This window comes from Nycticebus coucang, chromosome 5 (assembly GCF_027406575.1).
Source record: "Nycticebus coucang isolate mNycCou1 chromosome 5, mNycCou1.pri, whole genome shotgun sequence".
Lineage (NCBI taxonomy): Eukaryota > Metazoa > Chordata > Mammalia > Primates > Lorisidae > Nycticebus > Nycticebus coucang.
The window spans coordinates 16185780-16202874 of record NC_069784.1 but is presented as its reverse complement, the minus strand read 5'-3'; the positions used below and the strand labels follow the sequence as shown (position 1 = coordinate 16202874).

The 17095-nt window shown below is 38.0% G+C and overlaps 1 protein-coding gene across 1 annotated transcript; it reads right to left on the bottom strand.

Moving 5' to 3' along the window:
- Positions 1-208: 208 nt before the first annotated feature.
- Positions 209-14412, bottom strand: RPF1 (ribosome production factor 1 homolog). The gene is made up of 9 exons (XM_053592725.1): positions 14136-14412; positions 12747-12803; positions 10258-10338; positions 8294-8389; positions 7552-7705; positions 2822-2904; positions 2256-2437; positions 1670-1796; positions 209-781 (listed from the first exon to the last, which is right to left on the bottom strand). The coding sequence occupies exons 1-9, from the start codon at positions 14361-14363 to the stop codon at positions 740-742; spliced, it is 1050 nt and encodes a 349-aa protein (XP_053448700.1). The 5' UTR covers positions 14364-14412; the 3' UTR covers positions 209-739.
- Positions 14413-17095: the final 2683 nt, after the last annotated feature.

Here is a 17095-nt window from a genome sequence, read left to right as displayed (position 1 = left end):
ATGAGCTTCAGTAATTTGCAACTTTGCTTCAAGTCCTGGCCATACATTTTGCTTTAAATTATTTTACCCTTCTGGGGCGGCGCCTGTAGCTCAGTCGGTAGGGCGCCGGCCCCATATACCAAGGGTGGCGGGTTCAAGCCCGGCCCCGGCCAAACTGCAACAAAAAAATAGCCGGGCGTTGTGGCAGGCGCCTGTAGTCCCAGCTACTCGGGAGGCTGAGGCAAGAGAATCACTTAAGCCCAGGAGTTGGAGGTTGCTGTGAGCTGTGTGAGGCCACGGCACTCTACCGAGGGTGGTACAGTGAGACTCTGTCTCTACAAAAAAAAAAAAAAATTATTTTACCCTTCTGAAAAGCTTAAGGGACTATTTTAAAACATGCCAGAAACCTGGCCTCCAAATGAAGTTAAGGCTATGTGTCAGACACTGGGGATCCAAGATTAATCAGGTATAAAATCAAGAGTATCTACCAGCCAGTTATTCCTCTCCAGCCCACATGTTCTATGAAAATGCAAATAAATTCACAGTTACAAAAAGATAAGTTTTAGGAAATCTAACCTGTCACCAAGTGACTTTTATTTATGTTTGATATATAAATATACTATTATTTAGCAATTTGTCCAGACACGAAAGATGATTTATGAAATCAGTAAAACCATTTTGAAAAGAATGTCCTGTCACAAATATTTTACCAACTTTAAAATTGATCTGTTCAGCAAAGTCTAATTCTGTTACTTCGGCTTTATAAATGGAATTTTCTTCTACTTGTATCCATTTCTCGGGGCTGTAAATTAGAAGGGTAAGGTAAAAAAGAAAATTAATGAACAATTCAGGTATGAGTGAATATTAACTTCCTTAGATCTCTATAGTGCTGAAAAATTCAGGTCTTTCTGAGACCCTGAACAGTCAGTCTCAGGTCTAACATAAAAGATGTTGGTGATCACTCTTCGGAGTGTTTGACTATTCAGAGTGTGTTAATTTTAGAGTAAAAACGTTACCTAAGTCCAGCTTACTAGATAGGAAAGAATGTTTTGTAACATTGAGGTTTTCATGTATGACTTAAGATGATTTCCAAACCTCTCTATATAGCACTAGTTCTCAAGGAATGAACATACAGTAGAATATGGATCTCATCCCCTAAGTTACTGACCCAGTAGATCTGAACCAAGAACTTCCATCCCTAATAGGTTCCTAGGTGATGGCCACGATACTGGTCCCACTTTGAGAACCACTGACCTTTAGGCTATTACAAATGAACCAGGATTAATCAGCAGTCCCAAACAACCATATCAGATGGTTTGTTCTAGCTTATAGGGGAAGAAATTCAGAAGCATAATCTAAGATGTAAGCACAAAGTTTAGAGCCCAAGGTTTCCTTATTCTATACTTTTCAGGTCTTTATTATCCAAATGTAAGTGCAGCAGCAGCATTACAGCTCACTGGAACCTCAGACTCCTCAGTTTAAGTAATCTTCCCAAGTACCTAGGACTACAGGCATGTGTCTATTTTTTTATTTTTAGAAGAGACAGGGAGGGGTCTTGCTCTTGCTCAGGCTGGTCTTGAACTGAACTGAGGGGATCCTCCAGATTTGGTCACCCAGAGTGCTAGTATTAGAGGTGAGAGCTAACCACACCTAGTGCCCTTAAATGGATTTTTAAATAATAAGCACATACCTTATGGACCCATTCATATTCTCCATATTTAGAATCAAAGGTTCCTTTCTGAAGAGATCTTAATTTTAAGGTAAAACGTGGTCCAAGTTCTTGAATTCCTACTTTCTTTTCACTCTTGAATATGTACCTTTAAAGAGAAAAGAGTTAATAAAGAAATTAGTCTGGGGCAGTGCCCGTAGGTCAGTGGGTAGGATGCTGGCCACATACACCAAGGCTGGTGGGTTCGAACCCAGCCCAGGGCAGCTAAAACAATGGCAGCAACAACAACAAAAAATAGCCGGGCGTGTGGCAGATGCCTATAGTCCCAGCTGCTTGGGAAGCTGAGGCAAGAGAATCAATTAAGCCCAAGAGTTTGAGATTGCTGTGAGCTGTGACACCAGGGCATTCTACCTGGGGCGACAGCTTGAGACTCTGTCTCAAAAAAAAAAAATAAGTCTGAACACACCCAACTGTTACTTAACATAATGACAAGGTTAAAAGATAATTTTTTCCTTTAGAATACTTGTTGCTTAGAAAACAGGTTCATGTTGAAAAGTATTTCATGAATGAAGTCAAAATCCAAGGTGTTAAAAAGTACCCTCCTCACCTGTGAAATCTAAAGAAGATATAATCTCGCTGATTATGGAATGTGGCAACCTGCCTTCCCATAAATTGAGGATCATGAGGAAAGAGAGATGCAAACATTCGTCCAACTGAATGACCCAACCGTGTTGTAAAATTATTCAGAATTATCTCAGGTATGTGTTCTGTAGGGTCCTTGCCTCTTCTCTAGGGAACAAAATGAAAAACATCATAAAGAGAGTCAATCAGCAAAACAGTAACTCTCAAGTACCGGAATGTACTTGACAAATTTGAAAAATTTAAGGGTTTTTTAAAATGACTACTACAGATGGCTTGTCAAACCCATGAGATGAGATGTATCTAAAATTATTTTAATACATTGTGAATGCAACTGAAGTCAAGTCCTACTAAAGATCCATAGGCTTCATGGTAATGAGGGCTAACACCTGTAGGCCTTAACTCAATCAACCTCGTAAGAAAACTCAAAAACTGATTTAACTGGGGACAGAAATGCCATTACTAAAATCACTTATTTGTGCCTACTAAAGAAATGTGAGGATCAATACCAATCTAGGAATGCATACAACCTACCTTAATTTCCTTACGAAGACGAACACTGCTCATTTTAAAGTGAGCAGTTGGACCATTTGGCAAGTGACTCAAAATAAGTCCGTCTGTTCATGAAAGTTAAGAAGAACAATGAACTTTAAAAACCAAATTCAATTGTTTAAATAACTGGTCCTCCGCAGTCCAAAGGCCCCTAAAATCTATAGCTAAGTGAAAAAGTGGGTGGGTGCAAAAATTCCTCTGGGTTAACCAAAGTTTTCCTACCCTAGCAAAAACTCAAAACACATCAATCAACTTAAATCTCTTAAGGAAATTAGTGTAGTCCTCTTTTTTTCTTTTCCCTGAAAAATAGCTTCTCATCACCCTCAATAGGATATCTTGAGGCAACCTAAACTGGGGTAGGTGGAAAAATTAATTGACTACCACTCTACCAGGAATAGCAGGATGGGATTCTAGAATAATGTAGCACTGCAAATAGAAGATAAATTAACCTTTGTGCTCAGAGACTCATAACCCAGAAATGCCATTTTTATGGTTAGGACATGCTGTCAGCTTTGCATATCCCTTAAAGACCAGAGACTCTTAAGTTGTCTTCTTGAAATCAAACTTATTTTTTCCTCAAGAGATAAACCCTTATTTGTAGGACTACTATACTATAAATTATAATCAACCAATTAATACCATTTGGTGTCTGCCATGAACAAAAAATTATGCTAAACAGTCTATAAATGAAATATAAGACACTTTCAGACAATCAGCAGGGTAAGCCCTGGGTGCAGCTAATTTAGATTACTACATATGCCTAATTGGTAAGTTCTCACATAATCTTAAATCTACAAGTTTATAGTATCATGCATTTTTTATTCATGCTATTTCCAATACCTGTGATATTTCATTCATCCATTAAGGCCCACTTCAAATGTTACCGCCTTTTACACAATCAGAATTAAACCCTTACCAAAGTGCTGGTCACTTATTTGAATTATAGTCATGCAAACACTTTTCTTCCCACCTAATCCATTAACTCTTAGATCTGTTTCTGACAGATGCTAGTGTCTACTTCATTGCACATTATCAGCAAATGTTCAAATTTTTCCCTTCTACAGGGTGTCCCAAAAGTCACCATACGTAGAGAAAATGGGGAATTGTGGCTGAACATACATTTACAAAATACTCATTATAAAATCTTACAAAATACTCTCTACATGTTAGCCACCTCTTTGTAAAATTGCGTAATAAACTGTAAATAAAGGTATATTCAGTTATAGTTTCCCATTTTCCCTACGTGTGGTGACTTTGGGGATGCTCTGTATTTAAAGATTTATCACAGGTTCAACTTCACAAAGTAGAGTCAGAACTATTTTTTTCCTTAATCTTCTACTTTTTTTTAAGAGACAGGGTCTCATTATGTTTCCCATGCTGGTCTCAAAATCCTAGTGATCCCCTTGCCTCAGCTTGAGTAGCTGGGGTGACAGGTACAAGTTACCACGCCCAGCTGCCAAAAACGTTTCTTTTGCACATATTAATGGGGCTAGGCAATGTAAAAGTCATTTTCTCCAAACCAAATCAAGACTTGACTCCTTTCTAGAGCATTCCCACTATACTGTGGGTCGTGTCAAAAGCAAAGCACAAAATCCAAACTTATCAGTTTCTTAAATAACTTCCTTTCCTGAGTACGTGCATGGAACAAGCAGCTTTATTTCTATTATTGCTAAGCCCTAACATGAGTTCATGCAGAAAAAAAGTCATCATGCCTAGTTCTGTAATGAGGGAGAGAATGAGGAGGGTCGAGTAAATTAGCTGAAATTCCACACCTAGGCACTAACAGATTCTGCCAGAGTAGGGCTACGCTTACGCCCAAGCCCTTGGTGGGCAGCCAGCAGTCCACATTTGAAAATGTATAGAGATATTTTGCTTGTCAGGATGACTCACACATTACTGGTATTTAGTACCCCAAAGGCCAGAAATGCAAAACATCTTACAACATGCTCAGGGTATAGCAGCATGAATTGCCCTGTTTCAAATGCCAAACAGTTCCCCATTTAAAAATAACAAATAAGAGGACACAGGTCTGTACAGATAAAGCTTCCATGCTTCACACTACACATTTATTAAAATGCCTACTACGTGCTGTGCATTATGCCTTAGAAACATAATACATTTTATGTAATTGTCAAAACTCCAAAGACAGGTATCATTTTCTATACTGAAAAATTAGGAAAAAGAGTGGCTAAGAAACTTGACTAATCAAGAACTAGTCACAGAACTAGCAAGTCATGGAATCTGTATATGATATTGTATTTGCCCACGATACAAGAGCAAACCCATGAGGGTTAGCTACAGTTTAAACAGCTGACACAATTCTTCCTTAGAATAAGTCAAAACTGCCTATCCTTGTCACTTCCTACCACCCAGCACTTCTCTTTCACAGAATAGCCTTTCCATCGTCTTTACAACTGTCATGTTCCCAGAGTCAGCTTCCCATAGGCTGAATCCTCCGTTTTTTCAACTCTTCCCCAAGTGTCCACACATGAGTTGTAACGTATTAATTCCTAAGCCCATGTTAAGTTTCTAGGATTCACCATTATTTCTTTTAGGTCCTTAAACTATTATTCTTTGAAATAGTTTACATTTTCTGTCTGGATCATGGCAAAGATAAACCTGTAGTCCTCTTTCCTCCCTCCTTCCTTTGGGTATTTCTTCCCCTCCCTCCTTCCTATAAAAATCCTAATTCCATTTGCCTGTCCCACATCTTCTTCAAAGGATAACAGACTCATTTCCAAGTTTACTTAGATATTTTTTGATGCTAGGATATCTGCCTCCTTTAAGAATTTCTTGGCCTTATCTTACAATCTCTTTATCCAAGATAGCCTTCCAACCCCTTTATCCATGTCCTTATTTGAAGATAATTCACTGTTAATAAAGTGACAAAAGCAAGGTAAGATTTCTGTTTTCCTAGTGTTTTTCACCAGTACTTTGCCATCAGTTGCCTCATTAGACTTTAATCAGAAAAGATCAGGTATCTCTGAAATTATAAACAACTAATATCCAAGCAGGATTACAGTTACAAAAATACTATTCATTGAGACTTAGGAATTATCTACTGTATAATGCTATATCCCCAAATTATAATCTCAGGAAGATACATGCATGCAGTTTCAAACTTGGATGAAATTAATCAGCCTACTACTTACTGAATATAAATCAGATCTGTGTACTGATGATACTACAGCTACCTGACAGTTAACCTACAAGGTATCCAATATGGTAGACAGAAAACTATTAATACATTTGGGTAAATAGATAATATAATTTTACAAAGAAAAGACAACATAAGCTTTGTGAAAGCAACAGGTGATCTAAGTGACCATAAATATATGCCTATATAAAATACTTCATATAAAACAAGGACAGAAGGTTTACTGCACTGATGAATGTCTGCTTCTCAGCAAAATGTTACTAGCAGCCTTGAAATGATGACAGTTTTTTTTTAACTGCCAAAAATAAAAAAAGAGGAAATCGAATTTTGGTACTTTTATTTTTGGTGGCAGTTTTGTTTTTTTTTAAAGGTGCAACTACTTCAAAAAACAGATCTTTTCTGGACTAGTTAGTGTTCAAGAGATTCTACTTTCTTTGGTCTATTAATCTGGTTGAGCTAAATTACAGTATGGCCAACAAAGCACGTTACTAAGTTTTAGTCTATTTTAGTTTCTGAAAAGCTACGAGTATAAGTGAATAAAGTAATTTTTTTATGTTATACTAAAAAAAGTAAAAGCTATAAAAGTTATATAGAATTCAAAAAAAATAGCCTTTTCAACCAGTAATTTAAAAAAAACAATGTTCATTGATATTAAAGAGAAAATAATATCCTGGCAGCAACACAGTCTGGTCTCCACTTTTTGTGAATCACTAATAATTTTATTTTAGCAATCTGACTCCTTCACCTGGTCATCTTTAAAATTACTGAATTCACAGCCACCATGCAATAAATAAGTAAAACAACAGTAACGATAAATAAACCTAGACATCCCTAGAAAGATCTCTTATATTAAAACAGGAAGAAATAGGGGTTCAGGTAACATATTCTCCTCAGATCTGAGACTCCTAGAAAATGTTTTAGGTTGGAAGAAACACATAACATGGGCTTAGATCTCTACCTCAAAACATACTGCTGTGATACCCTTTCTGGCAATGTAAAGTCTAGCTATACCACCCTGTACGCAGACCCCCAGATAGATCAGCCTCTTCATGCCTCTATCACTCCAAATGTCATCCCTCTGCACAGAGCATCCTTCCTCTGCCTTGTTCCCCTCATTCACCTCATCCAGCTAGACCCAACATAAGCGCCTCCTCCCCTTGAAGGCCTTTCTCCCTGATATCCCAGGGTGTAGTTCACCAATCACAGGGTTTCCACTCTATCCTGTATTTCTCTCTTTAACTGTGCCATCCACACTGTATTTTGTGTTACCATGTCTACTGTAATTCCCTGTACACTGATGGTCTCCAGTATTATTGCTGAATCTTGTATTAAAGATTAAAACAATGGCTTGGCACATACCTAATTTAATATTTGCTGAATAGAAAGGAAAAAAACGAGTTCACAAAATTTTGGATAAATATGCACAAACTGTTGGTAAGAAAAACAAAATTATGTCCTGAGAGTTACAGGGACTATTTCCTTGCTCTTTTAAATATATTTTAAAAGGGGGCGAGGGAGAAGACAGGAAATTGTCCTTAAAATGACCAAAGGATACTCGGAGTTTTACGATCTTCATTAATAACAATCAGATCTGTGAAATCTCTTGCGATGCACTGTGGAATAATTTTTTTCAGAGCCAGTCCTCTTCTGTAATAAACATGGGAGTTTGGTATCACTGTGGAGAGCTGTTCACAGAGTCGTACTGTTCTCTGTAAAAACAACAAAAATTCTCAAAAGTGAAAAAGAAAAATCTTACATGGTATATATATTCATAATGAAAGAAGTAACGATTATGTTTAGTGTTCTTAACAAAAAGCAACACAGGGGAAAGAATGAAATCTGAACAGCATTTTATCTGTTATGAAATGAAAGGCTGATCGTCCTAACACCATGGTTCTCAATGGGAGGTGATTCTGTTCCACCAGAGGACATTTGGAAAAGTCTAGAGATGTTTTTGATGGCAGACCAGTGGTGGCTGTGGTATGTGGTTGCTACTGGCATCTAACAGATAGAGGCCAGAGATGCTGCTGAACATCTAGCTGATAATAAACAGGAGAGCTCACCTGTTCCAAGGATTACCCAGCCTAAAACGGTAACAGTAGTAAGGCTCAGGAACCCTATTCTGAAGAATTGTGCATGGTCAGTTAATCTGCAAACATCCCCAGCACTACATTTTATTTAGCATACTCAGAGACATTATCTAGGGCAACTAACTCACTCTTCTGAACAGAGTACTTTAAACAGAAGTGGTATAAGAAAATTAAGAATTCAAGTGCTATAGGAATCAGTGTATTTACCCCATGAGGCCTATCTGATGTTGTGATCAGAATCTTGGGAGAAGTCTGCCTGTTGAAGTAAGAAGCAAATTCATCTGTAGCTTCATCATAAGCAACCTAAGAATGGAGAAGAGAGATTTTATACCAACCAAATAATCCACTAGGCCTGAATTTTAAAAGTTCAGCTTCATCAGAACTGTTGGACACTGACTACTTGGACTAGGAAGGATTGATATTAATTAATAGCAACACAAAGTGGTTTGGTAAATGTCCCTTTGTAATATACAAGTATAAAACCTAATAAAATGGTCAAAAATCACTTCAGGGCACAAACCAAGATGAGCTCATCTGTGAGTTCCTTGCACGTCCTCCATCAACGTGGTTGGTGAAAACAGTAACTACCAATTCCAGGACTCAGAGCAGTCTTGGATTTAGAGGCGGCAGGATGGGAAGGGAAAACCGGTAGTAGTGGGGACGGGTGTTAAAACCACAGCTCTGCCAATCCAACGCTTCAGAACCAGTTCAAGGTCGGTGTGGACCACACAGAAATTTAAAGGAAAGCTCTGGAAGTGAAAAAGCCATAGGGGGCTGAAATAATCTCCATAAATCCCTGACTGCAGCTAACTTTACACACATGTGGGTGGGGAAAGAACCCAGTGAGCAGTGAAAGGCAAGGGAGACTTGAGAACAGGCTGCACGTCTAAACGCATTCCTCAACCCGCATGTGGCAGATGGCAGAAGGTGTCTCAAGACATCTGCTAATCCCTGACACCAAGCCACACAAACACAGAGCCAGTTCATAGGCATGTAGCTTAAAAATAACACCAACAACAAACCCCCGCCCCCCACAAAACTCAGCAGAGACACTGGGATACTATGGGGGAGATAGATTCTACAGTTTAAGTCCAGGCAAGCTAACAGCCCTTAAAAAATGAAGCAGAATCCAGAGTTACTGCAATACATTGTCTAAAATGTCCCATTGTCAACCAAAAAATTACTAGGTGAGTGAAAAATGAGAGTAGAATTCAAAATCCAGGAAAAAGCAGTCAACAGTAACTGACTCTAACTGGGTTCAGATGTCAAATTTAGCAGACTTCAAAGCCACTATTATACTCAAGGCTTTAAAGGAAAACACACACCTGTAACCCCAGCATTTTAAGAGGCTGAAGCAGAAGGATTACTCGAGCCCAGGAGTTCATGCTTGCAGTGAGCTATGACCACGTCACTGCACTCTAGCATGGGGGAGAGAGAGACACTCTTAAAAGAAAAAAGGCAAGCAAACATTACAAAACCAAGTTTCCTTTAAAAAATTTAAAAACCATATAAATTTAAAATATTTTATAAAATTTTAAAACCTTAATTCTCTCAATGCACTGTTAGAAACTATTTAAAGAGAATGTGCAAAAGGAAGATCTTAAAACCAAGTTTTAATAATAATACAAAAACACCATCAACATTATCCTTAGACATCAAAATGTCTAACAAATACTACAAAAGTCTACAATATGAGGAATTCTTTTAAACATTAAACAGTACTTTTAAAATAGTAAAAGAGTACCTGATCTGTACAATTCAAAAAATTTTCTGAAATATTTGAAATTGAAATTCTTTGAAATAAAAAACTTTAAAATATTAAAATTACTATTCAGAGATTAGAAAAGTTTATCTAGACATAAAACAAATTCTACAAGACCAGTGCTCTAACCCATGAGCTATGGAGCCACCACAGAATAAAACAAATTCTAGAAAATTTTGTGTTTTCTTACAGCAATATTGAAAAGTTCAATTATGAAATAATCTAATGAAACAATTGTTTTAATTGTGAAATAATCATAAATAAATCAGAAAATTTAATTATAAGACACTGTCAACATTGTAGTTGATCACTCCATTACACCACTTCATCAGTGAGCACTTTAAATTAAACACCAACAATAATTTATCAAGTGTGATTATTCAAATTCATTTACGACTTATAACATTACCTCTTCATCATTAGGGTCTACTGTGGTTTCATCATACACTCGCTGGTTGTCAATGGTCTTTGGTATAGGCTTTGGTGGAGCCTAAATAAAAGAGAAAGGGTTACATTTTAGAAGCATTTTACATTAATTAGTTTACATTATGTTGGAGTAAATAAAATAACAGAAATCTACAAATCACCTCAAAACTCAATCTGTTGCTACATCAATCCTAATAACAGTACTGAATAAGAAATCTTTTAACAAAACTAAGCAGACATACACACATACTAGTAGAATGGTTAATAATCAGTGAAATGGCTTAAAACCAGGCAGACGTAGCAGAGAGAATAGGGGTCGAAATAACTACTAAAGAGAAAAATGTCAAAGAGTATTTTTAAAGAAAGAAAAAAATTACGGAAGTATCATGTACCTGACTATCCCACTATATCCAGAAAGCTGTTCAGAAATAAGTAACAATTCCAAGGTTGGGGAGGTCAACAAAAACAAAAAATTAAAATTAAAAAGAAGAAAGAAGGGTCAAAAAAAGAAATATGTAACAAAATCTATCCATTGACCCAGGAATTAGCATGCCAACATTTGTGGAAAACTGACAGAATCAGCAATCACGCATACTCAGCTCAGACCAAGGAACTGTGTAAATGAACTATGAAGGGGCAGGAACAAAAAACTATAAGAACACACTAACTAAAACTGATATAAAATATATTTATACTGGTAGACATATGAAGAAAATACAAGCTGATAAACTATTTGAGCTTTAATTTTTCTATTACTGTATGAAATATTGTTTTAAGTAATTTTTTAAAGGAGGCACTTATAAAAAGTCATCTTTCGTTCATAAACAAGAACGGTGGTTTTTCAAACGATTATCAGCACATTAATTAGCTATAACTGATTATTGAAGAATGAAAGAGACTAAAAGATTCTGCAGTTAAAACAGTTTAATATGAACAATTTTGAACAGCTTAATCTAACAGTATTAAGAGAATGTATGAAAAAGTAGAGTGTTTCGTTTGTATAGTCTTTATTATATTTTTTCCCTTTCTCGAACACCCTAGCCTTGTTTGGTACCTTTATCTGAAGAGACAGGAGTGTAGAGAGTTGCATGTTTCTAAAATTTTCCAAGTATAAATCATAACCTATAAGTAACTACAAGTGAAATTAAATGAAAATAACTTAGCTATGCAATATTCTAAGAGTATTTAGTAGTTCTTTTGAAATTCTTCAATAAAAGCTGGGATGCAGAGACTTAGGCTTATACTCCTACCTCTTTGGGAGACCAAAGCAGGAGGATCGCACATGAGGCCAAGAAGCCTGTGACCTGCCTAAGTAGAACAGTGAGACCTTGTCTCTACAAAAAATAGAAAAATTAGCCAGGTGTGGTGACAGGTATCGATTGCTAGAGCCCAGGAGTCTGAGATTGCAGGGAGCTGTGATGATGCCACTGCACATCAGCATGGGTGACGAGACAAGACACTGCTCTTCGTTCCCCCTAAAAATTCCATTTCTCTACAGTGGGTGCAAAAAGATTTTTTTTTTTTCAATAGCAAAAGTTCACTTCTTACCAATACCACAAAACAGCCAAATCCATTTTTTTTTTTTTTTTTTGGAGACCGAGTCTCACTTGTCACCCTGGGTAGAGTGCCGTGGCATCATAGCTCATAGCAACCTTAGACTCCGGGGCTTAAGCGATTCTCCTGCCTCGGCCACCCAAGTAGATACGACTACAGGCACCTACTACAATGCCTGGATATTTTTAGATACAAGGTCTTGCTCTAGCACAGGCTGGTCTTAAACCTGTGAGCTCAAGCAATCCACCTGCCTCCGCCTCCCAAGTGCTGGGAATACAGGCATGAGCCATAGCGCCTGGCCCTCCAAATCCTTTCTCGATACATTCTCTGCTCTTCCCTTTGCCATAATCCATCCAGGTGTCTCGCCCTTCTCCCACTTCATTCTTACCCTTCACAGGTTCATATTCTCTGTACCAGCTCTCATTCTTATATACTCCCATCCTAGTATAGAAGGTTTTCCCCACCAGTGCCTGACAAAGAGCCTTTGCTTCAAGTCACAAGAGCGTTAGAGCTCCAAGCCTAATTTGGGGAGCTTCCCCATTTCCAAAGTCAGGGAGAAGTAAAACACCACCACTGTTTACTGTGTATGTACAGAAACATAACATAGTAAAGATTAAAATAAGTGCAAAAATAATAAATAAACAAAATAAATAAAAGAGAAAATGAACAATTTCACGTGAGTGGTTATCTTTAGAGGGAAAAGCAATCAAAAAGCAGCAGATATGGGGCTTTCAACATTATTTGCTAATGCATTATTTCCTAAGCTAAGCAAAAGATAGTAAGGGTTTGTTATATTATTTTTGTGTCTTATTATACATTTGAAATATTTCATAATAAATTTTAAGAGAAAGTAATTCAAAGTGAATAGCAGGAAACATTTTAATATAAGACAGAAAGAAGGCTAAAATTTTTATTTACCTTATCACCAAGAGCCTCTCTCTCTTTTTTAAGTCTTTTTTTAGCTGCCAACTTTTCCTAAAGGATTAAAAAAAATATTGAAAAATCACCAGTTACATCACAAACACATAAGGAAATTACAAATTACTAGGGACATGAATATTTAAACCAATCTTTGTAGTGTTTTAAAAATCTGAACATCGATGTTTATACCTAAATTACTGTAAGCCAAATAAGCCAGTCAATTAATGACATTTCTTTGACAAAGACCTTACCCCTTCAAAAATCTAAATTTGCAAGTGAGCATTAAATGAGCGTTAAACTTCACTAGCTTCATATTTGGCTATAAAGCTGCAAATTAACGAAAGTGCAAAATGTATTATCTAAACAAGTCAATAGGTTTTGTTGTGCTGTTTTGCCTAACCAGTTGTATCCAGCAATCATGCTGACTGCTACTCTTGAAAAGCACTAAAAATAAATAGAAGATGAGTTTCAAGTTGTTACCAGTGAAGCTACTTCTAGTTATCCACATTATTTTCTATCAAAATACACTTTTAAAATAAGCAAGAACTTACAAGGTTAGGTTTATTGCTTTATCAATTTACATCTTCTAGAGATTTCTAAAGAGAATGCTGGACACCCAATAGAAAATAATATATATTTTTTCCCCAGTACCTGCTGATCCTCAACCCATCAGTTACTGGATTAAAACTCCTAGCCCCAATAAGTCTAAAACATCTCTCCCCACACTTGACCACCAGAATGGGTTAGATATCCCTTGTATGGAATACAACGGCACACACTTGGGAGGGTGATGAATAAGCATCAGTCCAGGACCTCAACGACGCAGGCAAACAAAAATATTATGTGTGAACTTCCATAATACGCAAGAATAATCAAAGACTTTCTTCCAATTACAATTTAACCTCAAACGAGAACTGTGAAATTGCAAGTCATTTAAACTTCTGTAAGTTTCAGTTTATATTTAACCTCCCAGAACAGTACGAAAATAAGGTTATAGAGCACAAACACAACCACTACAAAATTTACAGTACTAATTTCGGCAAGAGTTGCTCCAGGAATGAGAAGCGATTTATTTGGATTTATTACGTGCCTATATTAAATCACGCTAAGTAGACTGGCCAAAGTGGGGGCTAAGACTTTTGTCCTAACGGGTAATTTTAACCAGTAGGAGAACAAGACTTAGGGCTTAAGAGTTGTCAAGGAAGGGAGCCCTCCACCTTATCGCGCAGGCAAAATAGGGCAAGTGGACCAGGACGCCGGCCCCGTGGCGTCACCCTCCTCTGAAGCCACCGCGGGGACTCGGAGCCGGGCAGACCACCGTACTGGCGCGGCCCTCCTCCCAGCAGGAACCACACCGCGCATGCGCCGACCGCCCTCTCCGCTTACCTTCCGCTGCTGCTGTTTCCACCGCGTGAACATTAAATGTCGCCGCTGTTTATTCTTGATCTCTGAAATGCTGAAGCCTGGGGGAAAGGCAGCCGCTTTCGCGGGTTGGACCCCGCTTTCTGTCGCCCCATCCTCCGCGACTGCAGCCTCCTGAGGTTCCTCAGTAGCGACTTTCCGTTTCAGGCTTTTCTTCCCGTTGCCACTGCTCTTATCCCCGGACTTCGCCATGGTCTTGGCTCCTGGCGTCTGCGCGGAAACGGAAATGACTTCTTACCTGACGCCTTCCTTAAGCTTTTACTTCCGGGTTGCAAAGTTCCCACGCTTTTTTTTTTAAAATCTCACAGCACGCTTGAACCTATAGTTAAACTTCCATGGCACGCTTAAATTACGTTGATAAAAAAAAAAGTAGAGCAGAAAAAAGAATATAATTAACTGGGCTTGGAACTTCTTCTGAAAATAATTTAATTAGTGATCTTTAAAATTTTTCTCAGCACACCTAAGATCTTCTCAGGACATAACAGAGTGCTGTGGCCCACCGGTTGGAAATCACTACTATACCTGGCTTTATGAGGTTTAGCCAGTTTGAAGGAGCTAAGCAGAGGTTTAGGAAGCCTTCCCAGTTGTATAACAATGAAATGAGTTCCAGGGCTTCTAATCTCTGCTAAACCCAGTCCTCAAAATTATGGAACAAAAGAATTATTGCCCTGCTTAGCATACATTGTACCAGAGAGAAATCTAAAATGAGCACATAAATAGATAGGGTAGGTGGCTATAAAGTAGCATACTTTATGTAAAAAATAGAATAGAGTAAAAGAAGATAAAGAGAAGGTAGAGATTCACATTGCAGTTTTAAATAGCATGGTTGGAGGCTTCATTAAACAAGTTACAATGAACCAAGATTTTAAGGAGGTAATAAGGTAAATTATGCAGTTAGCTAAGGGAAGAACTGTTAATTTGAGAAGAACTCGTTATAAAGGAGGAAAGCTATTCTGGCAAAGGAAAACAGCCAACTACAAGGCTGCTAGTCAATAGCAACCTTAGCATGTTTTAAGAAAACACCATGGATGGAGGCCAAGAGTCATATGAGAAAAGAGGAGAGAAAATGTTAATGAATCTACAAAGGGGGTTCATGTTGCTTCCCACACAGAAAGCCAATTACTGAGACAGCAAAGATTATCAAGGAGGAAAGGGTTTCAGAAGATACATCAACCGGGAGGGGGAGGCATAGAATACCTCAAATCCACAGGGTCAGGGATTTTTTATGAATGTGAAAATGAATAATGTGTAAGGGGAGTGAACATCATTACATGTTTGGGGTGGAGTGTGGGGCATACAAGTGAAGTGAATCAGGCTAGTATGTAAATCCTATGAACATAAAATGGTGGACAAGTTCCTCTCGGGGTGGGAATTTTACTATTATAATGATCTAAATGTTAATATTGTTCCTTCTTTTAGCCTTTTGCCCAAGCTCAGTGGTCCTTGTGCACAATCTGCAGTGGCATCTCTCTTGTCTTTTCTGGACAGCTGGTTTAAGGGTCTGTAGTTATCTCATGGCTGTAAGGGGGTTCCACCATTCCTGAACAGAAACTCAAAAGGGAATACATTCAGCACTCTACAGAGAGTGACATAGTGAGACTCTGCCTCAAAAAAATTTAAAAATTTAAAAACATAATACATGAGCTAGGTGTAGTGGCTCATTCCTGTAATCTTAGCACTCTGGGAGGCTGAGGCAGGTAGATTGCTTGAGGTCAGGAGTTCAAGAACAGCCTAAGCAAGAGCAAGACCCCCATCTCTACTGAAAATAGAAAAACTAGCCAGGCATTGTGGCAGGTGCCTGTAGTCCCAGCTACACAGGAGGCTGAGGCAAGAGGATCACTTGAGCCTAAGATAGTGAGATTGCTGTTATCTATGATGATGACATTACCTAGGGTAACAGAGTGAGACTGTCTCAAAAAATAAAATAAGGAATGCATCATTGCAACAGAAAGTTACAAAGTTTTGATCAGCGATCTTACTGGCCTGAGAACTTGAAACATAAGAGAACTACAAAAAATTATTTAAATATTGTGTTCTTGCTTATGGAGTTGGTTACATAAAGAAGGGAGAGAAGGGTTAAAATTGGATAGGTCATGTAGGGTTTTGTAAAGACTTTGGTTTTTATTTTATATGAGATATAGATATCACAGGATTTTGACAAAAAGAATGATATGATCTGTCTTACCTTTTTAGAAGCATCACTCACACCCTTCTTTTGAGAAGAAATTTTGTGACTGTAGGTGTGGAAGGAGAGAAGAAATAACAGTGACTTGAATGGGGGTAGATCTAGTGGAGGTGGTTGAGAAGTGATCAGGGTCTTCTGGAAGGTAAAGTTGCTGACCATTGAATAGAGGGCATGAATAAAAGAGGAGAATCACAGATAATTCAAGCACTTTTGACCCAAATGACTGGAAGGAAATGGAAAAGACTTCAGGTGGAGCAAATTTGAGAGGTAAGATTAAGATTTCAGTTTAGGAAATGTTAAGTTTGAGACACTCACTCGTGATCTAATTGATGTTGTCAACTAATTAGTTGGGATGTATGATTCTGTAGCAGGAGACAGTTGTGTGAATTAGAAATAAGAAGCTGGGAGTACTCCACATATAGAAAATGTTTCAAATAAACTGAATGCAGATAGAGAACTGAAAAAGAGATGAGAACCAAGGCCTGAACCCGGGAGCCCCACTTTTCTTGTGGGAGCAGTCTCACATGAAAAGCTAGAGGGGAAAGAAGGACTTGGCGAAGGAGAATAAGAAGAGAAAATCAAGAGAGTAGAGTCTCATGGAAGTCAATTTCTTTTTCTTTTTTTCTGAAACAGAGTCTCATTATCTCACCCTTGGCAGAGTGCTATGGCATCATAGCTCACAGCAACTTCAATCTCTTGGGCTGAAGCGATTCTCTTGCCTCAGCCTCCCAAGTAGCTG

Coding starts and splice junctions, on each gene's coding strand:
- RPF1 (XM_053592725.1), bottom strand. CDS start 14,363: ATGGCGAAGTCCGGGGATAAGAGCAGTGGCAACGGGAAGAAAAGCCTG. Junction 7,706..8,293: donor CATCAGATAGGCCTCATGGG/GTAAATACACTG, acceptor TTGTTTTTACAG/AGAACAGTACGACTCTGTGA. Junction 1,797..2,255: donor ATCTTCTTTAGATTTCACAG/GTGAGGAGGGTA, acceptor TTCTCTTTAAAG/GTACATATTCAAGAGTGAAA.